This window comes from Sinocyclocheilus rhinocerous, unplaced genomic scaffold (genome assembly GCF_001515625.1).
Source record: "Sinocyclocheilus rhinocerous isolate Xijiao unplaced genomic scaffold, SAMN03320098_v1.1 scaffold275, whole genome shotgun sequence".
Taxonomy (NCBI): Eukaryota; Metazoa; Chordata; class Actinopteri; order Cypriniformes; family Cyprinidae; genus Sinocyclocheilus; species Sinocyclocheilus rhinocerous.
Window position 1 is genome coordinate 714,052 of NW_015659967.1, and position 26,361 is coordinate 740,412.

A 26,361-nucleotide genomic window follows, 5' to 3' on the forward strand; every position below is an offset into this window, starting at 1 on the left:
ATGTGTATATATATGTGTATGTGTATGTATATATATGTATATATGTATATGTGTATATGTATGTATTTATATATATATATATATATATATATACACCTTGCTACGTGTACTGCGTTAGGCTAACCGAGACTTGTCTTGTTGCTCTTTTGTTAGTTTTGACTGCTTTTATTGTCCTCATTTGTAAGTCGCTTTGGATAAAAGCCTTCTGCTAAATGACTAAATAAATAAAATAAATAAATAAATAAAGTTATTATTTACTAAAAACAATGTTCAAACCATATCAGTAAACAATTTTCTCTGGTTCCCAAAAACCATGGGACAGCCCCCTAAATGGCTGAATCTCTTGGCAGTGCAAACACACTGTGATGATTTAAAAAAGGACCTGCATGATTCAGCCATGGTTCAGTTGATGGCAAGGAAATTTCCATGAATGTGTAATTTCACCTGAAAATGTAAACTGCAGAATTATGGGCTTTCTGTTAACATCTGTCTGTGGCTGACTCTGACAGGGTCGAGTGCCATTCGGGACTGAATTGAGAGTGAATGCAGAAAGAATGCAAAATTTCCGTTTTAGTTAAAATTCAAGGAAGTAGACCAATGGAAACTTAGGAAATGATATCATAAAGATATCATAATGATATCAAACAAAAATAGGAAATGATATCATAAAGAGGACCCCTGCAGACTGTGAAGGTCAGTCAGGTCAATCAGATAATTTTTCCTTTCTATGACATGGCAAGTCCAGGTAGTTTGAACTAAACTTTTCTTGAAAACAGTGAAGAGAAAATACAAAAAACATGAATACTCTATCCATTATTCTCTCTATTTATGTCATCTTCACCACTGCTCTCATTTATTTACATGTGGGCTAATAATGAAACCTAATAATTTGATTATAATCTTCACACCTTCTCTCTTTGAGTGACAATCACATTCTTGCATTGTCCATACCACGGTTTATTAAGCCACTTGGCTCAGGTGTTCCTTTTTTTTTTTTTGCCTTGTTTCTTTGTTCTGTTTTGTATGATTGAGAATTACAGTTTTATTGCCGTCATAAAGAGCTCACCTTGTGACAAGCCAGCTTAGATTCAGAGATTGTTCTTGAGCATGTATGTACAGGTCGTGTCTGCGTGTCTGTCTGGATAGTAAACCAGTTTAGAAACTGACGGTCTCCAATTCAAGCCGCTGATCTGGGTCGCTCTACAGCAATACGCAGCATTGTCTGAAGAAAAATAGGAGAGATCTCTGATTATTGTCTAACACATCACACCTGCTCTCTTTGGTTACTTTTTTGTTGTGTATGATTCAGAATTGCTATTATTGAATTATCTACATCCGCTACATCCTCTTTGATGGTTCCCCTGGGGGTCTAGAAATTCAGTCTAGAAGTTCTCACAGGGCATGGGGTTGCTCATAATGTATTTCACTCAGGCTCCTCTTGACAGTCCAGAAACGGGATAATCTGGGGAAACCAGGGGCCAGTTGTTCAAAAGGTTTAATCTGGATCAGAATGATCTGGATTTGGAAATCTCATGTTTTGCTGTCCAGGATCAGGTAACCCATCTTACTTTTGTGCCGGTTTTTCAAAGCAAAATTGGATTGGATCACCCTGATCCAGATACGCACTTTTTCAGATTTCCAAATCTGGATTACTAGTGCTCTACGGAGCCCCTATGGGACATTGTGATGGGGAAAAAAATGAAATGGGAGGTGGGGGGATGCCAATGTTTTGCATTGCATTTACTCAAATAACTACTTCTGACTGGTCCATCTCTGATGATTGTGCCAATTACAATTAGTGATTAAAAAAAAACTTTAAATTAAATATATTTTTGTTTGATATTGACAGCTATTTGGGGATATATTACATGTTGAAATTTGTATTTTTTGGACCAGTTTTCAAGTTTTATTACATTTTTGTTCCTGAAATCCACCCTTCTGCTGGGACCAGAATAATCCCATTTTTGGATCAAAAGTATCCCAGTCTTACTAAAACGTTTTGAACAACACAAACTGAGAATTTAATCCAGATCAAAAGCAAGATTGGATTTTGTGAATTCAGAATCCTTTTTTCTTTCGAAAAACCCATTTTCAAGATTTGATCCATTAATGGCTAAAATCTGATCAACTGGCCCCTGGAGCCTCTGCAGCGTTGTGGAAATTTCCCCCAGCATTTCAGGTGGCAAGAAATACCCTGGATCGATCTCTACTGTTTCATAAATAAAAATCTTTAATGTCTCATACATTCTTTCTTTATGAATTTAACATTTAAACCAGGGCCCAGTTTTTCAAAAAATGTAATCTGGATCAAATTGATCCGGATTTGGAAATCCCATGTTTTGCGATCCAGGATCACCTGATCCAGTTTACTTTTATGCCAGTTTTTTAAAGGAACATTGGATTGGATCACTGTGATCCAAATACCAAATTTCAGGATTACCAAATCCTGTTTACCAGAGCCTTAAATGGAACCAACAGTGTAGCCTACTAGGCTTAGCAAAGAACAACAGGTAGGCAAAATACCGGTGGCCACAAATAGCCATTGTTTGTTTTAATTGTAAGAAACAGAAACTCTGTAATAAACCGACACATTTTACATTCCTTATTTTGTTATAATGTTAAATAACAACAAAAACAATACTATCCAATAGTCAAAAATCATTTACAGGACAGATACCAGCTCTTTCCATCTCTGCCTTTAGGAGATGTATCTCCAGCTGCAGTTGGGCAAGCAAGATTTGTTCTTTACCCAGTTCAATTTGTACTTCTGCTCTTTCGGTTTCCCATTTCAGAAGCAACTCATAGCTGTCACCATCCTGGTTTGTAGCTGAGGAACGTTTGCGTTTTCTTGTAGGAACGTCTTGGACTGATACCAGCTCTTTCCATCTCTGCCTTTAGGAGATGTATCTCCAGCTGCAGTTGGGCAAGCAAGATTTGTTCTTTACCCAGTTCAATTTGTACTTCTGCTCTTTCGGTTTCCCTTTTCAGAAGCAACTCATAGCTGTCACCATCCTGGTTTGTAGCGGAGGAACATTTGCGTTTTCTTGTAGGAACGTCTTGGACTGTCTTCATTACATCCACTGGGGATCTATCTTCCTCCTCAATCACTGTAGTTAAGTCCAGGACAAACATTTCCTCTGCAGGAGAATTTTGCTCGCATTCTTCTGAAGTCCTAGTCTCTGTAATTGTGGCCTCTCCGTCTGCTTCTATGCCTTCAATGCCATGCAGAGCCTCTGATTTTTCTTCTCCTATGATATCAAGGACCATATCAGTGAAATCACCCCTCTTATATGGCTTGTTACCTGTTTGGGGGTTCTTGGCTTCAGTAAGGTCTTTCGTTGTCTTGGCCCTAAGGTTCTTCCATCGCAACATAACTTGTTTTATGGTCCTCTTTTGGCCAGACCCCATTGCATTGACATAATTGGTTATGTCCTCCCAAATGTTGTGTTTTCCTTTTTTGGTCGCTTCTCCACACTTTGCAGAACTGAAACCTCCTACTATTGAGGCAAAATTGGCCCGAACACCCTCCAGCAGTGCACAGGTTTCTGCCACAGTGAAATTAGGCCCTTTTGAGTCCATGGTTCCAACTCTTTGGTGTAGCCAACACTGATCTTAAAAGCCTTGAGCATGATTGCTTTGGCTTGTGCTCAATTAGGCTTACACCAATCAGCTCATTGCTGGTTAATGGGTGACACCATTTAAACACATCATGTCTTTGTACCCATTTCTCTTAGCCTACAGAGGCATCCACATGGCGGGTATTGTTCATCGGTACCGTAGGAGAAGGTACCGGCAAAGGGTGCATGCTGAGCGTGCCAAACCACTTGAGCAATACACATCAGAAGAACTGTATGCACGGTTTCGCTTTGGGAGAGATGACATTAAGTACATTGCAGATCTTGTCAGGCCAACACTCCAACACCAAACCCAAAGGAGTCATGCTTTATCCGTGGAGGAACAGTGCTTAATCGCTCTGCGCTTTTACGCATGTGGGACTTTCTACCAAGTAATTGGTGACAATATGGGAGTGAGAAAAGCAACCGTGAGTAATGTGGTGAAGGCTATGTCAGTAGCACTGGGCAGTCTGATCAATCAATTTGTTTCCTTTCCCAAGGATGACCAGACAGCTCAGACTAAGCACAAGTTTTTTCAAATGGGGAACATGCCTAGCACTATTGGTGCTATTGATTGTACTCATGTGCATATCCAAGCACCTTGTGAAAGGGAGTGGGAGTATGTCAATCGAAAGGGGAGGCACAGCATCAACATCCAACTTGTGGGCAACGCCGACCTCATAATAACCAACTGTGTTGTGAAATGGCCAGGGTCTGTTCATGATGCACATATTCTAAGAGAAAGTGCACTATACAGAGAGCTTCAATCCCACCGACCAAATGGCATAGTATTGGGAGACAGCGCGTATCCACTCCTACCATGGCTAATGACCCCTTTTCCAGTTGCAAACACACCTGAGCAGGCACGCTTCAACTCCTCACATTGCAAAACAAGATGTGCCATTGAACGCTTAAATGGAGTCCTGAAGAGACGGTTTGCGTGTCTTAACTACTTGCGAGTACAACCCAAGGTGGCATGCAACATAACCCTTGCCTGTATTGTTTTGCATAACATCGCCACCAGGCGTCATGTCCCTCTTGATGACAATTTTGATGGACCTGAGCCTGATGTAGAACCAGAACAGTATTCCAGAACAATGTTCTTGCCTAATGAAGGACACACCGGACATGCAATTAGAGATGCAATTGTGCGAAATTACTTTTAACTAGGCTACTGAATGACTGAGTATATTTGTTGTTGTCATTGCCATTAATATACTGTGGAATTATAGAGTTGTGAGCAACCGTGACATTTATTTGACAGCTGATAGCTTTGAGATTTTGTTTTTGTTGTTTACCATATCTCATTAGATGTGACATGCTTCATATATGCTTCAAATATGAAGAAATGTATATATCATCAGTAAACATTGATTTTGTGATCATTCACTTAAAAAAAAAATCTCTGATTTTATTTGGTTCGAAAAATCACAACTGAATCCACCCTTCTGATGGGATCAGGATAATCCTGTTTTTTTGGATCAAATAGATCCCAAACCGAGTTCAACGTTTTGAATAACCCAAAGGGCAGGTTTGATCCAGATCAAATGTAAAATCGGATTACATGCTCTGATCTTAGTTCGGAATCCCTCTTTTGCTTCTGAAAAACCCATTTCCAAGATTTGATCCAATCCGAGATCCGAGATCCCGCTGGATTACTTTTGAACAACTGGGCCCAGGTGATCACAAAATGTAAGAATGACATTGATTTTATGTACTTTTGTAGCATCAAAATTAAGAGCATTTTTGTTATTTTTTTTTTATACAAATTGTTCTGGTTTGATTTTATTGTTCCAAAGTTATTTGTAAATTCATCTGACTGATACATCTTCTATCTATTCATTACATCAGTCTGAAATAAGAGGTGAAGTATAAACGTTAGTACTCATGTATCACCCTTGAGTTTTAATTATTGAGCAAGTAAAGAATCAATTTAATTTTAATATCGAACTTTGTTTGGAGGTGAATGCTTGACTGTCTTGTGGTTCAATAAGCTACAAAGAGCTGTTTATATGTATATATTCAAAGCTATTTTATCATGTAAGTGTATATTAAATAAAATAGGGTGGATTAGTGTAATGTGGGACATTGACTAATGTGGGACAGTCAAATATTCTATGTTATTCAATTGATAAAATGTGCATTAAGAAAGTTAAATGCCATACATGTATTTTTTTTGTTAAATTGTTTGGGCTTATAGTGCAGTAATATTATTTGTTTTAAGATCCAGATTCAAAATTTAGAGACTAGAAGACAATGGGTTCCTGGACCACGGTGTTTCTGTTATGAAGTGTTTTTCTCATTACAATTTGCTTAACACATTATGGACATACTCCATATTCTTACTATGTGCAGAATATATACGTTTAAGAACGGCTTTAAAGACATTCCATGTTCCAAAGTTTAAATCTTTTTAAAAAGTCATTTATGAAATTATTTTGCCAATTTGACATTTTTGACTTCATTGCATGATTATTATTATTGTTGCAGCCAGTTATCTGACATTTTTGTAATAAATTCTTTGAAAAAATAGCATATGATTTCTGTCTTATAAAGTTGTATTTAACATTCCACATGTGAACATAGGCTACTAGTTTTTTTAGACAGACTGATGAAGACCGCAAACACACTGTAGGCATACTAAATTAATTAACCAAACATGGTTATGCACATTTAACCAGGGGTGTTTCTAAATATTAAACTATTTCTAACCCAAAACATAGTGTCCCAGATTTTAGCATGAGCTGTCCCACATTAGAAAATCCACAAATTCTTTTGGCACAAGGAGCACTAATATATGTGCCATTTCCCCTTTAAAGGGGTCATATGACGTTGCTAAAAGAACATTATTTTGGTGTAATGAAATGTGTTTATGCGGTTTAAGGTTAAAAAAAACACATCATTTTCCACATACTGTACATTATTGTTTCTCCTCTATGCCCCGCCTTTCTGAAACGCGTCAATTTTTACAAAAGCTCATCGGTCTGAAAAGCGAGGTGTGCTCTGATTGGCCAGCTAGAAGAGCTTGTAATACTCCAAAGAGAAAGGAAAAATTGAAATAGCATCATATCACCCCTTTAAGTGCAATATCTGAAAAATTTCTTCTGGTTTAGATGGGGAACATCTTTGGGGATTTCATAATGATAAAATATTTAGATTTATTGTTTTGGCTTCATGTGGAAATATGAGACACAATTGCAAAAAGTGTCCCACATTCTCCTAATCCACCCTACTGTCTAAACATGCTGTCCTCCAGGGCCCATGATGTCGGGGTCGCAGCTGTGGGCGGTGGATGTGTACGGGCGGGGGTTCAGTCTGTGGGCCGCTGGAGGCCGCTGGAGGCGCGCCGCGGATCTCCTGCTGGAGCTGAAGCGGGTGACGGGCTCTCTACACTGCTGCTGGGGCATCGGCTGCGACCATCAGGTTTATCTCCATGTGTATCCCAGTCAAGTGCCTATACGCCATCAGGAAGAGACCTATGAAAATCAGGTGTGTTGGAACATTTCATCTTAGGCAAACCTTCAATTAATTTGTGATTTATTAGCATGATAAAATACAGTACCTCTGTTTTGGCAAAGTATGCACAATAGTAAAAGCATTTATAAAGTAAAACTATAATATGTAAAACGCAAATGAAATAAACTGTTAATATTCACAAATAAAGTCAAATTACAAAAGCGCACAATCAAATCAAATAGCAAAGTAGAGTAAACTAGTACAGAAACAAATGAAAACAATGCATATTTATATATAAATTGTGAAATATATGTACTGTATATATTAGCCAAAAGCTTGGAATAATTAAGATGCTTTAATGTTTTTGAAAGAAATCTCTTATGCTTACTTATGCTTCATTAATTTATTCAGAAATACAGTAAAAACAGTTACTTTGTGAAATATTAAAAAAAAAACTATTTTCCATTTTAATATCTGTGATAAAGATTGTAATTTATTCCTGTGATGCAAAGCTGAATTTTCAGCATCATTACTCTAGTCTTCAGTGTCACGTGATCCTTCAGAAATCATTCTAATAAGCTGATTTACTGCTCAAGAAACATTTTTATCATTATCAGTGTTGAAAACAGTTGTGCTGCTTAATATACATATATATTTTTATTTTTTTGGAAACCGTGATACATTTTTTCAGAATTCTTTGTTAAATAGAAAGTTAAAAAGAACAGCATTTATTTGAAATAGATTTATTATTAATTATTATTTACAGTCTGTTTTGATCAATTTAATGCATCCTTGCTGAATAATAGTAATAATATATTTTTTTTTATCATACTTACCCTATGCTTTTAAATGGTATATATATTACAGTATATATAATTCTATATTAAATTATTCCAAAATGTAGGCTAAATCCAAATACACCAGAAGTAGGATAGCAATAATGACCATAAGAATCGTATGTATGATTGTATGTCTGTTTTACAGAGATGGAACCCAGTTGATGGTTACACAGACACACTCCTCCCGACAGACCGCTGGCAGTGGACGGATGAGTCGGGCTTGAACCCACAACCTCTTCACAGCTTTGTGTTGCCGTCTGCTAACTGGGAGTGGGAGGGTGACTGGTACGTGGATGATGAAAGCTGTGGGAGAGAATCCAGTGAGACAGGGGTGAGTGACACAATCTCAGACCTCTCTAAACACAAGCCATCCTAAACTTAACCTAAGGATTCGCCCCACAAACTCAGCCTACTCTAAACTCAACCCATCCAAACCTGACCTATTGTAAACCTAATCCATAAACCCAACACATTCCTTATCCTACCCTTGGGAAAAAGAAGTGTGCTTAATTGTTTTGGATATGCACTTGTAGTGTACTTCAAATCTTAGAAGTGTATCTAAAATAATAAATACAGTTGAGGTCAAAAGTTTACATCCCCCTTTCAGAATCTGCTTAATGTTAATTATTTATTTTGTAAATAATACTTACTTATTTTGGTAAAAATAATTAACATTTTGCAGATTCTGAAATCTGATGTAAACTTTTGACCTCAACTGTATTATAATATATTAATGAAATAAAAGGCCACTTAAAGTCACTAAAAGAGACACGCGTAAGTATATGTTTAAAAAGTACACTGTAATAATGTCAAATTAAAAGTTTTAGTTTAAAGTACATTTTAAATCATGTTTTAATCATTTGTTGTCCTGCTTTAAAGAAGTACACTTATTTTAACATACTAAAGCACATGTAAAGTACTTGATTATTCTTTACCTGTAGTCTTATTTGATAATACATTTAAAGTTAATATACTTAAATTTACCAAAAAATGTATTTAAATACATGACATTACAAGTTACGATACAAGTTACATTATATAAGTATATTTTAGTTTATCATAAATGACTGACAGTACATTCAGCAGTACACTAACCATATTTCAAAGACAATGGGAGTAATTATGAACTTGCATATAAAGATGTACCCAAGTCCTACTTAATTGGGTCAAAAAAGCACTCTATAGTTGAACTAATTGGATTTCAGATAAATTTAAACAATGAAACGTTAAGTGTCTAAAAACATCACATTCAGTTCACACTTAAGTATATTCCTTTGAAGTACGTCATTCCATTACACTCACAAATAATGATTCATAAAAAGTCATAAAACAAAAATGTGAAATCATGTCAGAATGACTGTGTAATGCTGTTTCCTGTGCTTTCAGGGGTGGGAGTATGCAGTGGACTTCCCTGCCACCTTCACCAAAGAGAAGAAGTGGAACTCATGTGTCCGTCGCAGGCGATGGCTTCGCTACAGGAGATATAAAGCACTGGGATCCTGGGCCAAGGTATACAACTTGCATTCCCATTTAATATGGAAATCCAAACGTTGTTGTTGTTTCAGTGTGAAACAACCAAAGATCAACCAGTGTAATGTTTCACCTATTAGCTGTTGTCCACATATGTGTCTTTCTGATTATGTGTGTTTTTGGTGCAGGTGCCTCTGGACAGAGCCAGACCTCCACCAGAGCCCTTCACTGACATCAGCTGTGGAGGCTGGGACATGAATGACCTGAGTCCTGAGAAACACATTTATCTGTGGGCCGTGTCCCAGCAAGGGAAGGTAAGTCATTACATATGCAGCCAGTGCAAAGCAATATTCCTGCTATTAAACAAGCTTTGGAAATTATTATGTCCCATGTTTTCGATTACCACAGAATATAATTGACGTAAATATGCTACATACATACTGATCAGGTCAGTGAGGACAGAAAGATTTTTTTTGAACGAAATTAGAACTTTTATTTAGCAAGGACACATTAAATTGATCGAAAGTGACAGTAAAGACATTTATGATATTACAAAAGATTTCTATTTAAAATGAATGCTGTTCTTTTGAACTTTAATCAAAGTGTCCTGAAAAATCATGTTTCCACAAAAATATAAACTGTTTCTTGAGCAGTAAATTAGTATATTAGAATGATTTCGGAAGGATCATGTGACACTGAAGACTGGAGTAATGATGCTGAAAATTCAGTTTTGCATCAAATTACAATAAATTACATTTGAAAATATATTCAAATAGAAAAAGGTATTTATTTACAACGTGTATTTTATGTCATAATGTATTTTTGATCAAATAAATCCAGCTTTGGTGAACATAAAAGACTTCTTTCATGAACATTAAAAAATCTTCCCGACTTCAAACTTTTGAACAGTAGCGTATATGAATAAACAAAACATATATCAGTAACAAAAGACAAATCAAAATAATTTTCTGTGGTAAATGACTGAATTTCACAGCTTAAGCTCTATTTAACTAGTCATTTAACCAGTAAGCAGGTTAAGGTAGTGATGCAGTTGTGGTTGCATTACAAGTTTCTGACCATTAGAGGTCACTGCTGCTCTGTTCTTTATTACTATTTTGAATTGGTTATTTTTATATTTTCAGTTTTCATTTTAATTTTAGTCATTTCGTTATATGCTTCTGTCATTTGTATGACTTTTATTTCTATTTTGCTTTAATTTATATCTATTTCAGTTTTAGTCATTTTAGTACTCTTAAATTTGATTTCAATTAACTGCTAATGCGGTTGCCTTCTAATTCTCATTTAAGTTTATGTTTGTCATCTAATATTTATGGCATTTTATCTCAGCTTTATTCAATGAACAAAAAGGATTTTTTAAATGGTCTTAGTTTTAAGGAACAGCACCGACTTGCAGTTGCATTACAGATTTGTGACCACTAGAGCTCACTGCTGTTCTGTGATGTCTGCTTTATATTTTGAGCTCAGCCAACACCTCTTTATGGATTAACCACTTGCTCACAAGAATGTGGACAATTTCCCAGCCGAGTGGTTAATTTAAACACTCGCTGAATGTTTTGTCATTTTTATCACGTGTTAAGAAACTCTTCAAGACACCACACAGATCTGAGGTGTGTGTGTGTGTATCTCTACACAGCTGTGGTTCCGCACAGGCATCAGACAGCAGAACCCGGAGGGGACGCGCTGGGAACCCATCCAGGTGCCCCGAGAGGTGGCGCAGGTCAGCGCCGGGCCGAAAGACCTGCTATGGCTCGTTCTCTGGGATGGACAACTGCTGGCCAGAACGGGCATCAGTAAAGACTGCCCTAAAGGTCTGACACTGACAGATTTATTCCTGTCCTTTGAATTCACACATATAGTATGCACGTCATACAGTACATGTTTTGAATGACTTACACATCGCTGCTATTTATGGTGAAACTGTGATCACGGTCACGGTCATGTCAATAGCATGACAGAGGTATGAACATACAGAGGTCCTAAAGAACATGTGGTCACTTGCGCCACATCTAAACATTTCTGAATGTCATTGCATTAAATTACATGAAGTCAATACAAATGCTGCAGGAGGTTGCTGCTGTCATTTTTGCTCAACATCTTTGAGTCAGCAGGTGTTTTTGTGATTTTTAGTGCATGTATGAAGTCAGTTCTGCTCAAGTGTCTTAACAGGACACTTTCAGTACAAGTTTCAGTAGAAATGACATAAAAGTATATGGTAACACTTTAGATTGGGGAACACACATTCACTATTAACTAGGACTTTTTCCTTCAATAAACTAATTTGCTGCTTATTAATAGTAAATAAGGTAGTTGTAGTAGTATGTTTAGGTATGGTGTAGGGTTAAGGCATCTAAAATATGGTCAAGCAGAATAAGGCATTAATATGTGCTTTAGAAGTACTAATAAACAGTCAATATGTGAGTAATATGCATGCTAATAAGCAACTAGATAATCATGAATAGTGTTTCCTAATCAAATTTTATTTCACCATAACATTTACATTCAGTTCACACTTAAGTATATTCTTTAAAAGTACATTATTTTTGTTTTCAGGCTCATCGTGGGAGCTAGTGCAGCCTCCAAATCAGAAAGGAGCTGTTCATGTCGCAGTGGGAATCACTGTCGTTTGGGCCGTTACTAAAGACAACAAAGTAAGATGGTATTTATTTACTCTATAAAAAGTTATTTTCCTACCATCAAAGTAATTTGAAAGCAACTTTATCTTCCAATTTCATCAAGTACCTAAAGAAGGGCCACTGTCCTGCTAAGTTCAGCTCCAGCCCTAATTGAACACACCTGATCCAGCTAATCAAGCTCCTCAGAATCACTTCCAGGCAAGTGTGTTGGAGCGGGTTGGAGCTACACTCTGTAGGACACTGGCGCTCCATGAGCAGGATTGGACACCCCTGATCTAGCATGCTGAATGAATTGAAAGTAATATTAATAGTAAAAATTATTCAGATGATAACTCGTGCCTTGTGTGTCAGTGTAGCATGCTACTGAAATATTTGTTGTTTCATAATGAGTTTCATATACACTTAAAAAAAAAACTAAAAGTACACAGTGTATAAGAAAATGCAGTAAACGCAGTGTGCAATGTGTAAATGCAATGTGTTTGTGTGTGTGATAGGTCTGGTTCAGGAGGGGTGTGAATTCCCACAATCCCACTGGCTCAGGCTGGATCAGTATTGGTGGAGAGATGGTGATGCTTAGCATGGGGCCCAATGACCAGGTGAGATCAGTGAGGTATCATGTTATACTGCCGTTCTAACAATACAAACATACACACACTCACTTTACAACAGTGTACAGCCAGATGGTCCAGAGGCAACTAGGGGGCTTGAGTGAAATTTCAAAGGGGCGACAAGATGAATTCAAATCTTGAAGTAATTACATTATAGTAATATTAAAATGACATTAAAGTAATTACATTAAAGTACATGAAAGTAATATAACTTAATTAAAATGCTGACATCATGTAGGAGAGGGCCTTAGAATTTTGTCTTTGACATCCACTGCCAAATTTGATATTCTGGTCTCTAAGATACTTAAAAGTAGGTCCATAGGATTTTTCAATGGTTTTATTGTCCACCAGGTGAAAATCATAAGTCATATCACCGCATGATTTGTGGTATCATTCATGTCTGTAGAGCAAAAAGTGCAGGTTGAGTTACATAGGGTTCTGGGTTTTTCAAATCATTTACCATAAGTACGAGCAATAATAGTGATCTTTGCCTTAGCAAACTCCACTAACAAGTGATGTATCAATCTGGATAAGTTCAGTGCACTCACACCATGCTTTAATCACTGTTGCCGATATCATATTTCATCTGGTGAAATAATCATTTTCTCCTGTGTGGACAACTCTAGTGGTCCCAGTACTTGTCCTTGTGGGACACAGGTAGGGTGGGGGCCAGACAGGTCTAATTACACTCCTGTTCTCACATGTAGCTTTGAGGATTAACCATCATTAGATCCTCAGACCAATATGTGCTCCCTGCACGGCAGGCCGACTGTATTCACTGTCCTTGTTTATGCGCACAAACACCCATCGTCCAATCACCTTCTTCAGCTCACACTGGCCCCTCCCTCCTGCCGGGACGGGCATGTGTGGTCTGGCAGAGTCAGGTGTCCGTGGGTGTTGATTACTAGAGCCGCTGAGTCTCAATGTGGAGTTTGCAAGCGATGCAAACTTTGTCTCTGCATCTCTCTCTCTCTGTAACTGGATCCTTAGACCACCTGGCTCTTCTTGTTGCCCACTGCCTCCTCCATCTCAGCCCAGCCATATATATACACCTCTAATTCCTGCACACAGCCATATGGGAGCATCTAATTTGAGTTTGGCCGCTCTCCACTATTCCATACTTCACATTTCATTACTAACCGCGCGGACCGTGTATCTATGTGTTCAGCTCAGCTGCGACGCTCATATTTGATCCTGTTCCTCAATTTGGCTTAATCAGAAACAATATCCTGTCTATGAGAACTATGTCAGCACATAAAAAGAAGATCGTCTCATAACATGATGATTTTCTGACGCCAGCTTCATTATGATGCAGTTGATATGGGGGATTTTATTGTAATTTATTATTGTATGGCTGTCTAGTGCTTGATTGTGATATATAACAGGTCAATCAAGCATTCTGCGGTCATATATTTCTGTGTAATGACCAGAAGTTTAACACCCATTCAAACTTCAGTCAGAACTTCAAATGTTTATACATTAACATTCAAAAGTTTGGCATCTGTAAGATTCCTTAATGTTTTTAAGGATGTCTCATATGCTCACCAAGACTACATTTATTTGATCAAAAATACAGTTAAAAGCAGTAATATTGTGAAATATTATTACAATATATATATTTTTATATTTTAAAATGTAACATGAAGTTAGTAAAATAAAGGCTGCAAAACACCAGAAGGTCATTAGTTAGTGATGTTTGTATTTTTATTTTGTTTTTAATATACAGAAGATGCATTTAGAAAATACTTGAACTAGGGTAAGTTTGTCCCATTAGGCTGTGTTATCTATTTTGACCCATATGTTTTGATATCTCAGCTTGAAGACGCTATGTAAGAACTGAGAGACTGTGGCTGGTGTGATATAAAATATCAGTTTATTTTATGTGTGTTTGTTTGTGACACAGGTATGGGGGGTTGGCAGCGATGACCGGACTGTGTATTTTCGTCATGGCGTGACAGCCACAGAGGTCACTGGCAGGTCATGGGTGGCAGTGTCAGCTCAGCTTGATGGCAGTGAAAGCACAAATCATTCCAGGTAGTTGAAAAACACTGTACAGAACAGTAATTCCCGACCAGGCATAGGTTCCAGAGAGTATTTGGAAAGATTTTGATTTGTTACACAGAGTTTATGAATTTAAAGTAGAAATATTAGAGCACATTCAGTTTTACACTCTTCTTTTTTTAACCCTATAAAGCCTAGTACATCATATTTGATACATGCATCTAAGGCCTCTAAATTATCAACATGATCAAAACCTTGCTAAAAAAAAGCCTGCTGTACACAATCTACTACATGCCTTCTGTCTGATTGATAGTCCATACATTTTTAGCAAATAAAAGGTCTTTTAGTGTAATTGTAAAAACGTCCAACTTGAGGTCATGATACACGTGTCTTTTTGTCTCAAATTGTCTTTAATGATTTTAATGAAGTAAACATAAGAATAACCTGTAACGTAGTTTGTAGTCACGGGAAGAAGGAGGCGGGAACCGGCGAACATTTAAACAAACTTTAATAAAATAAACAAACACAAAATAGCGCGACAGCCCCTCGCGGACGACTGTCGCGCACAAACAAAACCAAAACACAAAATAAACTCCAGGCCTGGTCCTCTCTCGTCTTTCACTGTCGTCCCTCCTCCTTTTTATCCTTCCGGAGCTCCTCCGTGAGACTCGAGACCGGTGAGTGGCGCAGGTGTCGCGCATTAGCAATTACTCCACCGGCCTCGCTCCGTTCCCACGGCTCTCGGCCCCGCCCCTCTCGTCACATAACCTTTATATTGTTATTCATATTTCAAGAAGACAATTTACTGGACTGAAGCAACTTAGCTTTACTTTATCCGTACATCATTTTTCAGGAAAATAATCTTAAAATGTATCAAATACAATACATAAGGCTTTTGAGGAACAGTTATTTGTTCATCTGTCAGTCATCATTGTATAGTATAGCATTTTATATTATATTTGAAATATTAGCAACTGCACCAAATTGCATATTTTGGCCCAGTTTGTGCCTCTTAATAAAACTAAGGTGATTTTTCCTTCTCGAGTCTGAGCTCCATATTCTTACTATTGTCATATTATATGAGGCATAAAAGCCTAAAGTTTCAAAAATGATACCCAATTAAAAAAACACATATGCAAAGGGTTTTTTGTTGTTGTTGTTTGTTGTAGATTTTCTTTTATATTTTCAATAAACTGTTACATTAAAAAAATTGAAAACTGTTATATATAGGATTTTATATGCATATATATACTGTACACACACACATACATATACACACACACACACACACATATATATATATATATATATACTACAAAGAATATTAAAAAAATTTAATTCAAAATAGAACAAATCTGATAAATTACACTTGAAATATTGTTTAAAAATAATTGTTATTGATTTACCTCTGAAATTTTTTTAATAAAATGGCAAAAAAAATTATATTTACAATCTAGATGTAAGCAAAATCTTAATAGGTCAATATAACCCTTCTAATTAAATTATTATTACTGTGTTTAGGTAGTGACAAATTTGGGGAGAGGACAAATATTCCAAAACTTTCTGAAAATACAAAATTATATAATAAATAAAAAGAAAACAGATAGAATAAAGCAAGCTAGTGTTAGAGGCCTTTTTAAATTGTATAATAAATAAAAAGAAAACAAATAGATAGAATACAAAAAATGTGTTTTTAGAGTTGGGCAGGTCATTCCACCAGGAGAGAACAGTTAATGTAAAAGTCTGTGAAAGTGATTTTGTGCCTCTTTGGGATGGCACAGTAAAGTGACGTTCACTTGCAGAACGCAAGCTTCTAGAGGGCACACAAGTCTTAAGTAATGCATTTAGGTAAAGGGGTGCAGAGCCAGTGGTGGTTTTGTAGGCAAACATTAATGCCTTGAATTTTATGCGAGCAGCTATTGGTAGCCAGTGCAAATTGATGAACAGAGGTGTGCAGTTGGCGCCTTGCCTGTCAGTGTTGTGAATGGCTCTGTGTCTGTGTGTTTCCCAGTGTCCGTGTTCACAGTGATGCCAGTGTCTTCGCTGGTGAGGTCACCGCTCCTTCCCAGGGTTCCGTTCTGGGCTGTGATGACACGGACATTCCAAAGCCACGTGTCCCCAAGATCACGAGTGACAGCTTTATCTCTGCGCTGGTGTCTGATCGCTCCGCTCCAGCACACGACCCGCCCTCTGCGGCTCACCCCAGTGTACCTGAGGACAACCAGGTGACGAGCCAAGAGTCCAATTCCTCTATCCTGAGCCCCAGCAGCCCGTCCGATGGTAGCGAGACACCATGGAGCAATGTTGACCTGGAGGAGATGAAGGGCTCGGTTCCCAGCAGCACTCGGAGCTCAGTGGCCACGTACCCCATTGAGCTGCAGCACAACACGGTAGTGCAGGAGGAACTGCCGCCCTGGGCCTGGGTCACCGGTGGAGGATGTGACATCAGTTCCAGCTCACATGTCGACTTGTTTAACATCTCAGGTGCAACACAGTTAAAGCGATCATCACTTACTCACCCTCAACCTCAAGCTCATGTTGTTCTTTCTATCACTGAAGGAACTTACTTGAAGCCTTTATGTGTAATGTATTATAAAAGGCATTCTTAATGTACCTTTTAATCTTTTCATAAATAATTGTAATCAAAGTTAAAATGCATTATAATATTTGCAGATTCCTTGTTACAGTACATCTGTAATTGGTTGTTGTCATGTGCTGCATTATACTTTCTAAAGGTTTAACAATGAATAGACAAGTATTATAACTGATTTCAGTTATTCATGAGAGTATATAATACATTATAAGGTGCATTGCAAAGCAAAATGAATACTTTTATAATTGAATTATATATATAGGCTTCAAGTAAAGTGATAAAAGAACATTTTATAAATTATAAAGAATTATAAATTTATTAACTCATGCACTATATTCAATTTTACAGTGGTATAAGCTCAAGAATAATGCATCAAAACTTGTTATACTGGGCTTGATGTTGATGATGCCTTACAGCTAAACGCATGTCCCATTTTAATACAAATATTGACTATAATTTTTTATAAATATAGAAATAGATTTATAAGATACAGCAGATGGGAATATTTTTAACTTTTGATTTTAATGACTTAATTATATTCATAATGTTTTGGGGGTGAATGAAATAGCAAAATAATAATATCCTTAACTAGCAAAAATCATCATAATTCACAACATTTTTACAGTCAATATTGTTAAAATTATTTAAAATCTGTAGAAAAAAATATTGTCTGTGTTTTTTATGTTCTGTGAGTTGAATTATTGAGCTTGAGAAGGGCAGTGTACACTACTGTTCAAAAGTTTTGGGTCAGTAAAAAAGGTATTTATTTATTTTCATTTTTGAAAGAAATGAATACTTATATTCAGCAAGGATACATTAAATTGTTCAAAAGTCAGTAAAGATTTATAAATACTTATAATACATAAGATTTCTATTTCAAATAAATTCTAAGTTCTTTTGAACTTTCTATTCAGCAAATAATTCCACTAAAATATGAAGCAGCACAAATTTTTCAACACTGTGATAATTAAGAAATGTTTCTTGAGCAGCAAATCAGCATATGAAAATGATTTCTGAAACATCATGTGACACTGAAGACTGAAAATACAGCTTTGCATCAATAAATAATAACTAACTGGTTAGTATATAATAATAACCAATAAACTATATAATAATAACTAATAAAAAGAATAAATAACTAATAAATTAAAAAATATATTCAATTAAATAACATGTATTTTAAATTGTAATAATATTTCACAATGTTAGTGTTCTTATTGTGTGTGTGTGTGTGTGTGTGTGTGTTTTGGACTGAATAAGTGCAGCTTTGTTGAGCGTAAAATTCTTCTTATAAAAACTTTTTTTAAATAGTTGTGTAAGATGTTACTCCTTCAGTTATGTCAGAAAAATAATGAAAAAATTGGACAGGGAGGTTGGTGTGTAAAACAAATTCTCCCTTTTCTGTATGCCATTTTATAGAAACTATTCTCTTTCTCTCTGATTCTGTCAGATCCCGGGCCGCTCTCTCCATCCATCACACCTGCCCTCAGTGCTCTAGACACAGACACTCGGACAAGAGGAGCCCAGCAAGAGAGAGACGTCTCTATAGAGAAGGTAAATGCACTGTGAGCAGGCCTTTGTGCATCACACGAGAGGAAGAGTCAATGGGACATCTCAAACACTGATGTATATGTGTGTGTGTGTGTGTGTGTCTCAGTCTGTGCATGTGACGAGAGGTTGTATGTGTTGGTGGAGGGACTGGATGCCTCATCAGTGGGAGGATGTCAGTGTGACGCTGGAGCAGGTCACCGGTGCTGGAGCTCAGACAGGAGACATCCTTTACCTCTACTACACTCACGACCAGCAGAAGAAGGTGCGTCTGTGAAAAATGATTGTACTTTAGCATAATAGCACAAAGATTACTTATTGTGGAAATAATATAATTGAAAGAATATACTGAAGTGCAAACTGAATACAGTTTTTTAATATGAAACGGTATTATAGTTTAAGTTGCAATTGAATACATTTTAAAAATATCAACTTTAAATGTAATATCAAATAACACACTACAGTAAAATTATAATCAAGTACCTAAATGTGCTTTAGTATGTTAGCCAACACATCAAAATAAGTGTACTTCTTTAAAGCATGAAGCATTTAAAATGTACTTTAAATGAAAACTTTTCATTAAGTTTTAAATTAAAAAAATCACACACGCCACTCAAACTTACTAGATCACTGAATACTGTATCTACAGTAAGTCTACAAAAAAGAATCAAAACCAAATCATGAAATCCAGCAAAACATTTTTTTACAAAATATTATGGACTGTAAACAAAAGAAACACAATCTTAAGTGAAAAAGAAGGAAAAAATGACAAAAACAACATATCGATCCACAAAAAAAAAATCAGCATTTGTGCTGTAACCATCATTATACACCGCATTTCTTATCAGTAATAAAACATTCATCATAAATATCTATTTTTGGCATCACTTAACACATTATTACTTTTTGTAAAGTGTAAAAGTGTGAGAAACAGTCATGAAAGTGTCTCTCTTATAGTGCACTGAAGTGGCCTTTTATTTCATTGATATTATATTATCTACAATAAGATTTTTTTTTAAATACACTTTTAAGATTTGGAGTACACTACAAGTGCATATTCAATACAATTAAGCAACACAACAGTGTATCAGTATAACAATATATCAACAGGCACAAGTTGACTACATTTTTTAAAGTTTAGGAATAAAAAAGTTTGTGAAACCATTAATTGAATGCCTTTACAAATGAATGAATTAAGATCAAAATGTGTTGTTGAAGTAAAGTGTTCTCAGACTGTATTAGTGTAAATAACTCCATGATTCTTCTGATGTGTGTGTCAGTATCTGTATGCTGTGATAAAGGAGGTGACGGCCCTGGTGCCCGTGTTCAGGGACTCTCTGTACACTATGGCTGTTTACACGCCAGAGAGAACCAAACAGAGACGCCCAATTTTACTGGCAACTCCCTCTCAACAAGACTTCAACACCTGGGTAAAATGCACTTGTGAACAGCACATCTGTTTAAAAGGATCTCTATGTGACATAAAGCACACACGTGATGAACTGTGAACTGTATCCATACATCTTACCAGTCGTGATCCCGTATTTGCATAATGTTCATTAAAAATGTATAAATTCCTCTCATGAAAAACACATTTCTGCACAAAATCAAGGAAAAAAATTAGTGCTGTCAAACGATTAATCGCGATTAATCGCATCCGAAATAAAAGTTTTTGTTTACATAATATATGTGTGTGTACTGGGTATATTTATTATGTATATATAAATAGCATGTGTACTGTGTATATTTATTATGTATATATATATATACACACACACAGAGTATATATTTTTTAAATACTTACATGTATATACATTTATATATTTATATTCTTATATTTTATATTATACATAAATATATTTAATATATAAACAAAATGTATTTCTTAAATATATACATGCATGTGTTTGTATTTATATATACATTATAAATATACAGAGTACACACACATTTATTATGTAAATAAAAACTTTTATTTTGGATGCAATTAATCGCGATTAATCGTTTGACAGCATTAAGTGTAAATACATGTAAATATTTTCAAAATATATGCTGTATGTGTGTGTTTTTTTATATACATAATAAATATACACAATACACACACATATATTATGTAAACAAAAACTGGTATTTTGGATGCGATTAATCGCGATTAATCATTTGACAGCACTAAAAAAAGATATATATTTGCATATAGGAAACAAAGATTTATTGCATTGTGATTTTGTTTACCCCCAAAACACATTTTACCCCAACATTTTCATGATCGTCAATCTTATTGACGAGTTTAGGGTGTGTTTTTGATTGCACTGCAGAATGAGAGTGAGATTTTGAGAGTGACGAGTGCTTTCTGTTTGTGTGTGACCGTTGCAGCTGTCTCTGTTGAACGAGTCGTGTTGTGCGTCCAGGGGTCTTGGAGAGCATCCATCCAAACAGGCCCTGTGGGCTGTGACGTGTAAAGGTGACGTCATGGTGCACGAGCCGTCACCCAGCCTGGAAGCCGCGGCGCAGTACTTACCCTGTGACCACATGTAAGAACGTCCCCATCTGTCTGTCTGACGGCCGTTTTCTCGCACTATAACTCTGTTCTAAACCTAGTGAGCTGCTTCACTGTCCTTCACGTGCCAAAACAAATGGTGCTCCTCAAGAAGACTTTAATCACAATTGATTTCCATAGAGTTTGGCATTAGCATGATGCTAAGCTAACAACACAATATTATAAAAGCATGAAAACCAATTTTTGATTATGCTGACTGGAATTTATAGCCTTCTGGAAGTGCAGTTTAAAAGTTGAATTTAACATATATTTCATATTATTTCGGCGAATTAATAATAATAAACATTATAGTTTTTCATTGAGGAATGAATCATTCACGTAGTTTCATTTGTAAATGAAAACACAACACGCTCATTTATCATCACACACAGGCATAAATACAATCATAAAGTACTGGCATAACTGTCAGGCGTTTACAGTATTTGCAAAATATATGGTAGCAAATATAATTATACAGAACATTAATTAGGTAAAGCAATACATGAATTGAAAGGGGAAATAATAAAATATATTTATATGAAATATAAAAATATAGCCCTAACAAGTTAATAGAATAATAATAATAATAATGTTTTTTCCATCTCTGATAATCCTGTGTTACTATGGTCATGCAGGTTTGTATACGCATTAAACTCATTGCCACGAGAAAAATATGCCGTTCCCTCAACATAAGAAGTCATGGCCACGAGAAATGAATGTCATTCCCTCAACAAAGAATCTCGAGGCCACGACATAATATCACGTTCCCACGAGTTAATATGACATGGCCTCAAGGCATCCTAGGTGTATATGACTTTCTTCTTTTAGACGAATCCAGTCAGAGTTATATTGCGTTTTTGTAATAAAAATATAGATATTCAAAACGTAATAATCACTTTAATGTAGCTTGCGCCAACAGTTGTACACGGAAGCAGCTCCGGGCAGGATGACGTATGAGTTCAGCCTTGCGCATGTGCCGGTGAGTCTCGTGAAAATCAACGTTTGTTAACAGGAGCAAAGGAAGCAAAAAATCCTTACTTTAGCAAAGGAAAACCAATCTCCTCTTGGCTTATATCGAAATCCTCCGACATTCTTCTTTACAAATCCTCGTTTTGTACTTCTAATAAGTGACCGTTGTTTGTTTTGATCTCTCCGCTGCGCTTTCGCGTTCGTCACTTCTGAGCGGCGCATGCACAACGCTGACCTCTTACGTCATCCGCCCAGAACTGCTTCCGTGTACAACTGTTGGCGCAAGCTACATTAAAGTGATTATTACGTTTTGAATATCGATATTTTTATTACAAAACCGCATCGATTCACTACAGGAGGCCTTTGTTCACCCCCCGGAGCCGTGTGAGACACTTTTTTTTATGGATGGGCTTTTTATTTCACTTATTTTGCACTGCAACACCCGCTGAGTGGCATTAAACAGCTTGAAAGATCAAAGACAAATTTTAATATAACTCCGACTGGATTCGTCTGAAAGAAGAAAGTCATATACACCTAGGATGCCTTGAGGGTGAGTAATTTATGGGCTAATTTTAATTTTTGGGTAAACTAACGCTTTAAGTGAACCAAACAAGTCCCCTCATGGTCACCGTAGAAAACGTAAGAAAAGTACATAGAAAAGTAAGTTGCGCTACTTATTTGAAAAAGTGACTCAGATATTTTCTTATAAATTTAAAAGTAATGCATCACTTTATTAGTTATTTGAAAAAAGTAATCTCAAAAATTTAACTCGCGTTAATGCGTTACCTCCAACACTGATTAGCAATTACTTTGAAACCAGCCAAGGTACTTTTTGAATAGAGAGTTAGTTATACTGCAGGTTACTAAGAAAAGGTCACTAATCAGTTGAAATGATTTACAGTATAATTCATAACTTAATCAGAGCCATATATCTCTTGATTTGAGGACTTTTAAATGAATTAATATTGATTAGGGTGACAACGTTAAACTTATATACAATTACGCTAAATACATCTAAAAAGAGAATATAACTAGTCGAAAACAGTGGTGAACAGAAGCATTTAACTACATTAAATATAGTACAAATATTCTGTTAATAAAATACATAACATGTTGCACAGGTGTTTCTGTGTAGAGACTTGAATCAGTGCATTGTTTCTTTTTAAATTCTTTAATTTACATGAATAAATCAGACCAATTCTACATATGACTAAAAGGAAATTGTATCTCATTTTTTACTGTAAAACAGTGTGTGCTGTACAGTATGGCAATAAAAACTGCTATGTACATGTAGCATTTTATCGAACTAAATGTAGCATTTTATCAAACTCTGCGAAAACTTAAGTTCGACTATATTTTCCAAGTATACTTTATTAGTAAGTATAATAATATCAGTGCACTAGTAGTATACATGTAAGTGTACTTCTTAGGACTAAATTGGCCCACTTTCCGTTTATAAAGGTATAATTTTAAATGTTTTGTATTGCAGCTGTATTTGTACAGCAGCTTATAGATATGCTGTTAGTTTAGTAGCTATATACTTCTAGCCCATGTTTATGAAAGTACACTTGAGAGTTTACTCTCAGTAAAACAACTAATATGTAAAATAAAATGTTTAATATGTTTTATACTGCAAGTACACTTGTAAGGTTACTATCTTAAGTTTTCTTTTTGCACTTTGCCACTTGGTTTCTATTTAGATATTAATTTTTATACTTGTAATATCCCTTTAACTGTACTTTAAGTAGAATTTGAAGTTAACGCCTGCGTACACTACCAGTGGTTTCATGCCAATGATTTATGTATTACGTATAATGTTTTAAGTATTTACTATTCCCTCTAAGCTCTTACACTGCAAAGCTGACTTGTTACTATAAACTTGAATATGCAAGTCTATAAAATATAATGTAGAACATGAAATACTGCCTCAAAGAAGCCAAAATGTGTGTGTGGGCGGAAGTATTTAAACAGTTAGTTCACCCAAAAATTAAAATTCTGTCATTAATTACTCACCCTCGTGTTGTTCGAAACTCGTAAGACCTTCGTTCATCATCGGAACACAATTTAAGATATTTTTGATGAAATATGAGCGCTCTCTGACCCTCCCATAGACAGCAAGGTAACTACCACGTTCAAGGTCCAGAAAAGTACCAAGATGATCGACAAAGTAGTCCGTGTGACATCAGTGGTTCAACTGTAAAGTTACGAAACTACGAGAATACGTTTTTGCACAAAGAAAACAAAAATAACGAAATACTTTTTTGCGCAAAGAAAACAAAGTTTTTCACGACAGTACCATGATGGGAGCGTGTGGCGGATTACGTCATTACACCGGATCTGGGTCAGCGCCGGCGCCACCACACGCTCGCGTCATACTGTACTGGTACTGTCGTGAACGCGCGTCCAAAGTGACGCAGTAGAGACAAAAATGTGGAATAAAGTAGTTATTTTTGTTTTCTTTGCGCAAAAATGTATTCTCGTAGCTTCGTAACTTTACAGTTGAACCACTGATGTCACACGGACTACTTTGTCGATTTTTGGGTGAACTAACCCTTTAAACTTTTTAAAAATTAATAACAATGTTTCTTGAGCACGCTACTTTATCAAAAGAGTAAATAAACTTGGAATACTTAATTATACTTTTTTTAATTCAGTACAAGTATAGGCCAAATATACTTAAACCTTTCGACGTACTTGTCAGCATAAGCCAACTATATTTAAGTGTATTTTTGAATTTCTGATAGCTATATAAAAAGTTCACTGAACGTATACTCTCTTATTTTTAGTTGAAAAGAAGTGATGTTGCTTCTTTTACTTAGTTTCTCCCAAACACTCCTAATAAAGCATCTTATTTGCTGTCTGCCTTTTTGAAACACACCGAAAATAATGGTAACATCTAAAACAACTGGTTTTATAAGTGAAAAGGATTATTAACATCACTGAATCAACCTATATACAACAATTGAAACCAATAAAACTAGTTTTTATGGGTTAGAATCAGGTAGAAATAGCTCTCACAGGTGACTGCTTTTACTAGTTGCAGTCTGCATTGTAAGTGCCTAAATGCTGTCCAGACAGGCAGCTCACTAGGTTTCAGACAGAGCTAATAATTTAATCGTGCATAAAGTCTGGCTTGCATGCCACGGAACTGTCTGATGCGCTTGATTTGGTTTCCTCTGGACCGTGTGTGTGTGTGTTTGTGATTGTAATTGTGCTGGGCATGCGTCACGTGTCTGTGCTGCTGTGGGCTCAGGTTCTGGCGTCAGGTTCCTGCTCATCTGCTCTGTGTGGAGTCTAACAGTCTGGGTGTGGTGTGGGGCATCGCTCACGATCATACCGCCTGGGTCTACACGGGGGGCGGCGGGGGACCGTCTGCTCAGGGTAAACATGCACCCTGCTGTCATCCCTGTCCCTCTCACTAACCTACATCTAGATTTGACCCTGCAAGATGAACATATGCTGGTTTGGTTGCTGGTGTGCTGATGTTCCCATGAGGCTTCACCAGCAGAGCTTTCTTGGTCGAACTGCTTAACCAGAAAGACCAAGATTTGCATCATGGTCCACCAGTCAGACCAGCATCAAACCAGCATAAACCAGTCTAGACCAGTATAAGTTCTAAGCTGAACTTTGCAGCAGGATATACACTGCACCGTAAGCAGTATGCTAGTACTGTATTCAAAACAGAATACAGATCTTCCCAAACATTGGGTCTCATTCACTATAATAATTGCACGGATTACTCATATTACGCGATTACACGCAATTTGCGTAAAACGCACCCAAATCATCTCCTTTCTCCTTCATTTAAAGCCTTTCATTACTAAAATACTAAAATTTAAATAATAATATGTTATAAATTATAAATATAATAAATTATAATTATTATAATAATAATACATTTGGCAAAAAAAATAAGTTAAAGTTCTAAAATTGCTGAAACTACAATTAAAATGAAAATAACTTAAAGCTACATAGAAATATTTTAAACAATAAAATCTAATACAAATGATAATAGCACATAACAAAATTACTTAAAACTGAAAATATAAAAATAAATGCTAATTCAATATATT

The 26,361-nt window shown here is 36.1% G+C and overlaps 2 protein-coding genes across 2 annotated transcripts in view; both read left to right on the forward strand.

Annotated features, from left to right (window-relative positions):
* Window positions 1–3,490: 3,490 nt before the first annotated feature.
* On the forward strand, window positions 3,491–4,875 carry LOC107724730 (putative nuclease HARBI1). The gene has a single exon (XM_016533756.1). The coding sequence runs from the start codon at window positions 3,710–3,712 to the stop codon at window positions 4,778–4,780; it is 1,071 nt and encodes a 356-aa protein (XP_016389242.1). The 5' UTR covers window positions 3,491–3,709; the 3' UTR covers window positions 4,781–4,875.
* A 1,999-nt stretch (window positions 4,876–6,874) lies between these two features.
* The window catches only part of LOC107724727 (tectonin beta-propeller repeat-containing protein 1-like), a 21,476-nt gene continuing 1,989 nt past the window's right edge, over window positions 6,875–26,361 (forward strand). Inside the window, exons 1-14 of the mRNA XM_016533752.1 lie at window positions 6,875–7,103; window positions 8,055–8,240; window positions 9,296–9,418; window positions 9,568–9,693; window positions 11,034–11,208; window positions 11,951–12,048; window positions 12,528–12,629; window positions 14,545–14,675; window positions 16,654–17,126; window positions 18,686–18,789; window positions 18,893–19,048; window positions 20,064–20,213; window positions 21,157–21,314; window positions 25,542–25,669. Coding sequence (XP_016389238.1) covers window positions 6,876–7,103; window positions 8,055–8,240; window positions 9,296–9,418; window positions 9,568–9,693; window positions 11,034–11,208; window positions 11,951–12,048; window positions 12,528–12,629; window positions 14,545–14,675; window positions 16,654–17,126; window positions 18,686–18,789; window positions 18,893–19,048; window positions 20,064–20,213; window positions 21,157–21,314; window positions 25,542–25,669 — 2,338 coding nt within the window. The 5' untranslated portion in view covers window position 6,875. The remainder of the gene's footprint in view (window positions 7,104–8,054; window positions 8,241–9,295; window positions 9,419–9,567; window positions 9,694–11,033; window positions 11,209–11,950; window positions 12,049–12,527; window positions 12,630–14,544; window positions 14,676–16,653; window positions 17,127–18,685; window positions 18,790–18,892; window positions 19,049–20,063; window positions 20,214–21,156; window positions 21,315–25,541; window positions 25,670–26,361) is intronic.

Excerpts from the sequence above, each read along its gene's own strand:
- LOC107724730 (XM_016533756.1), top strand. The coding sequence starts at position 3,710 with ATGTCTTTGTACCCATTTCTCTTAGCCTACAGAGGCATCCACATGGCG.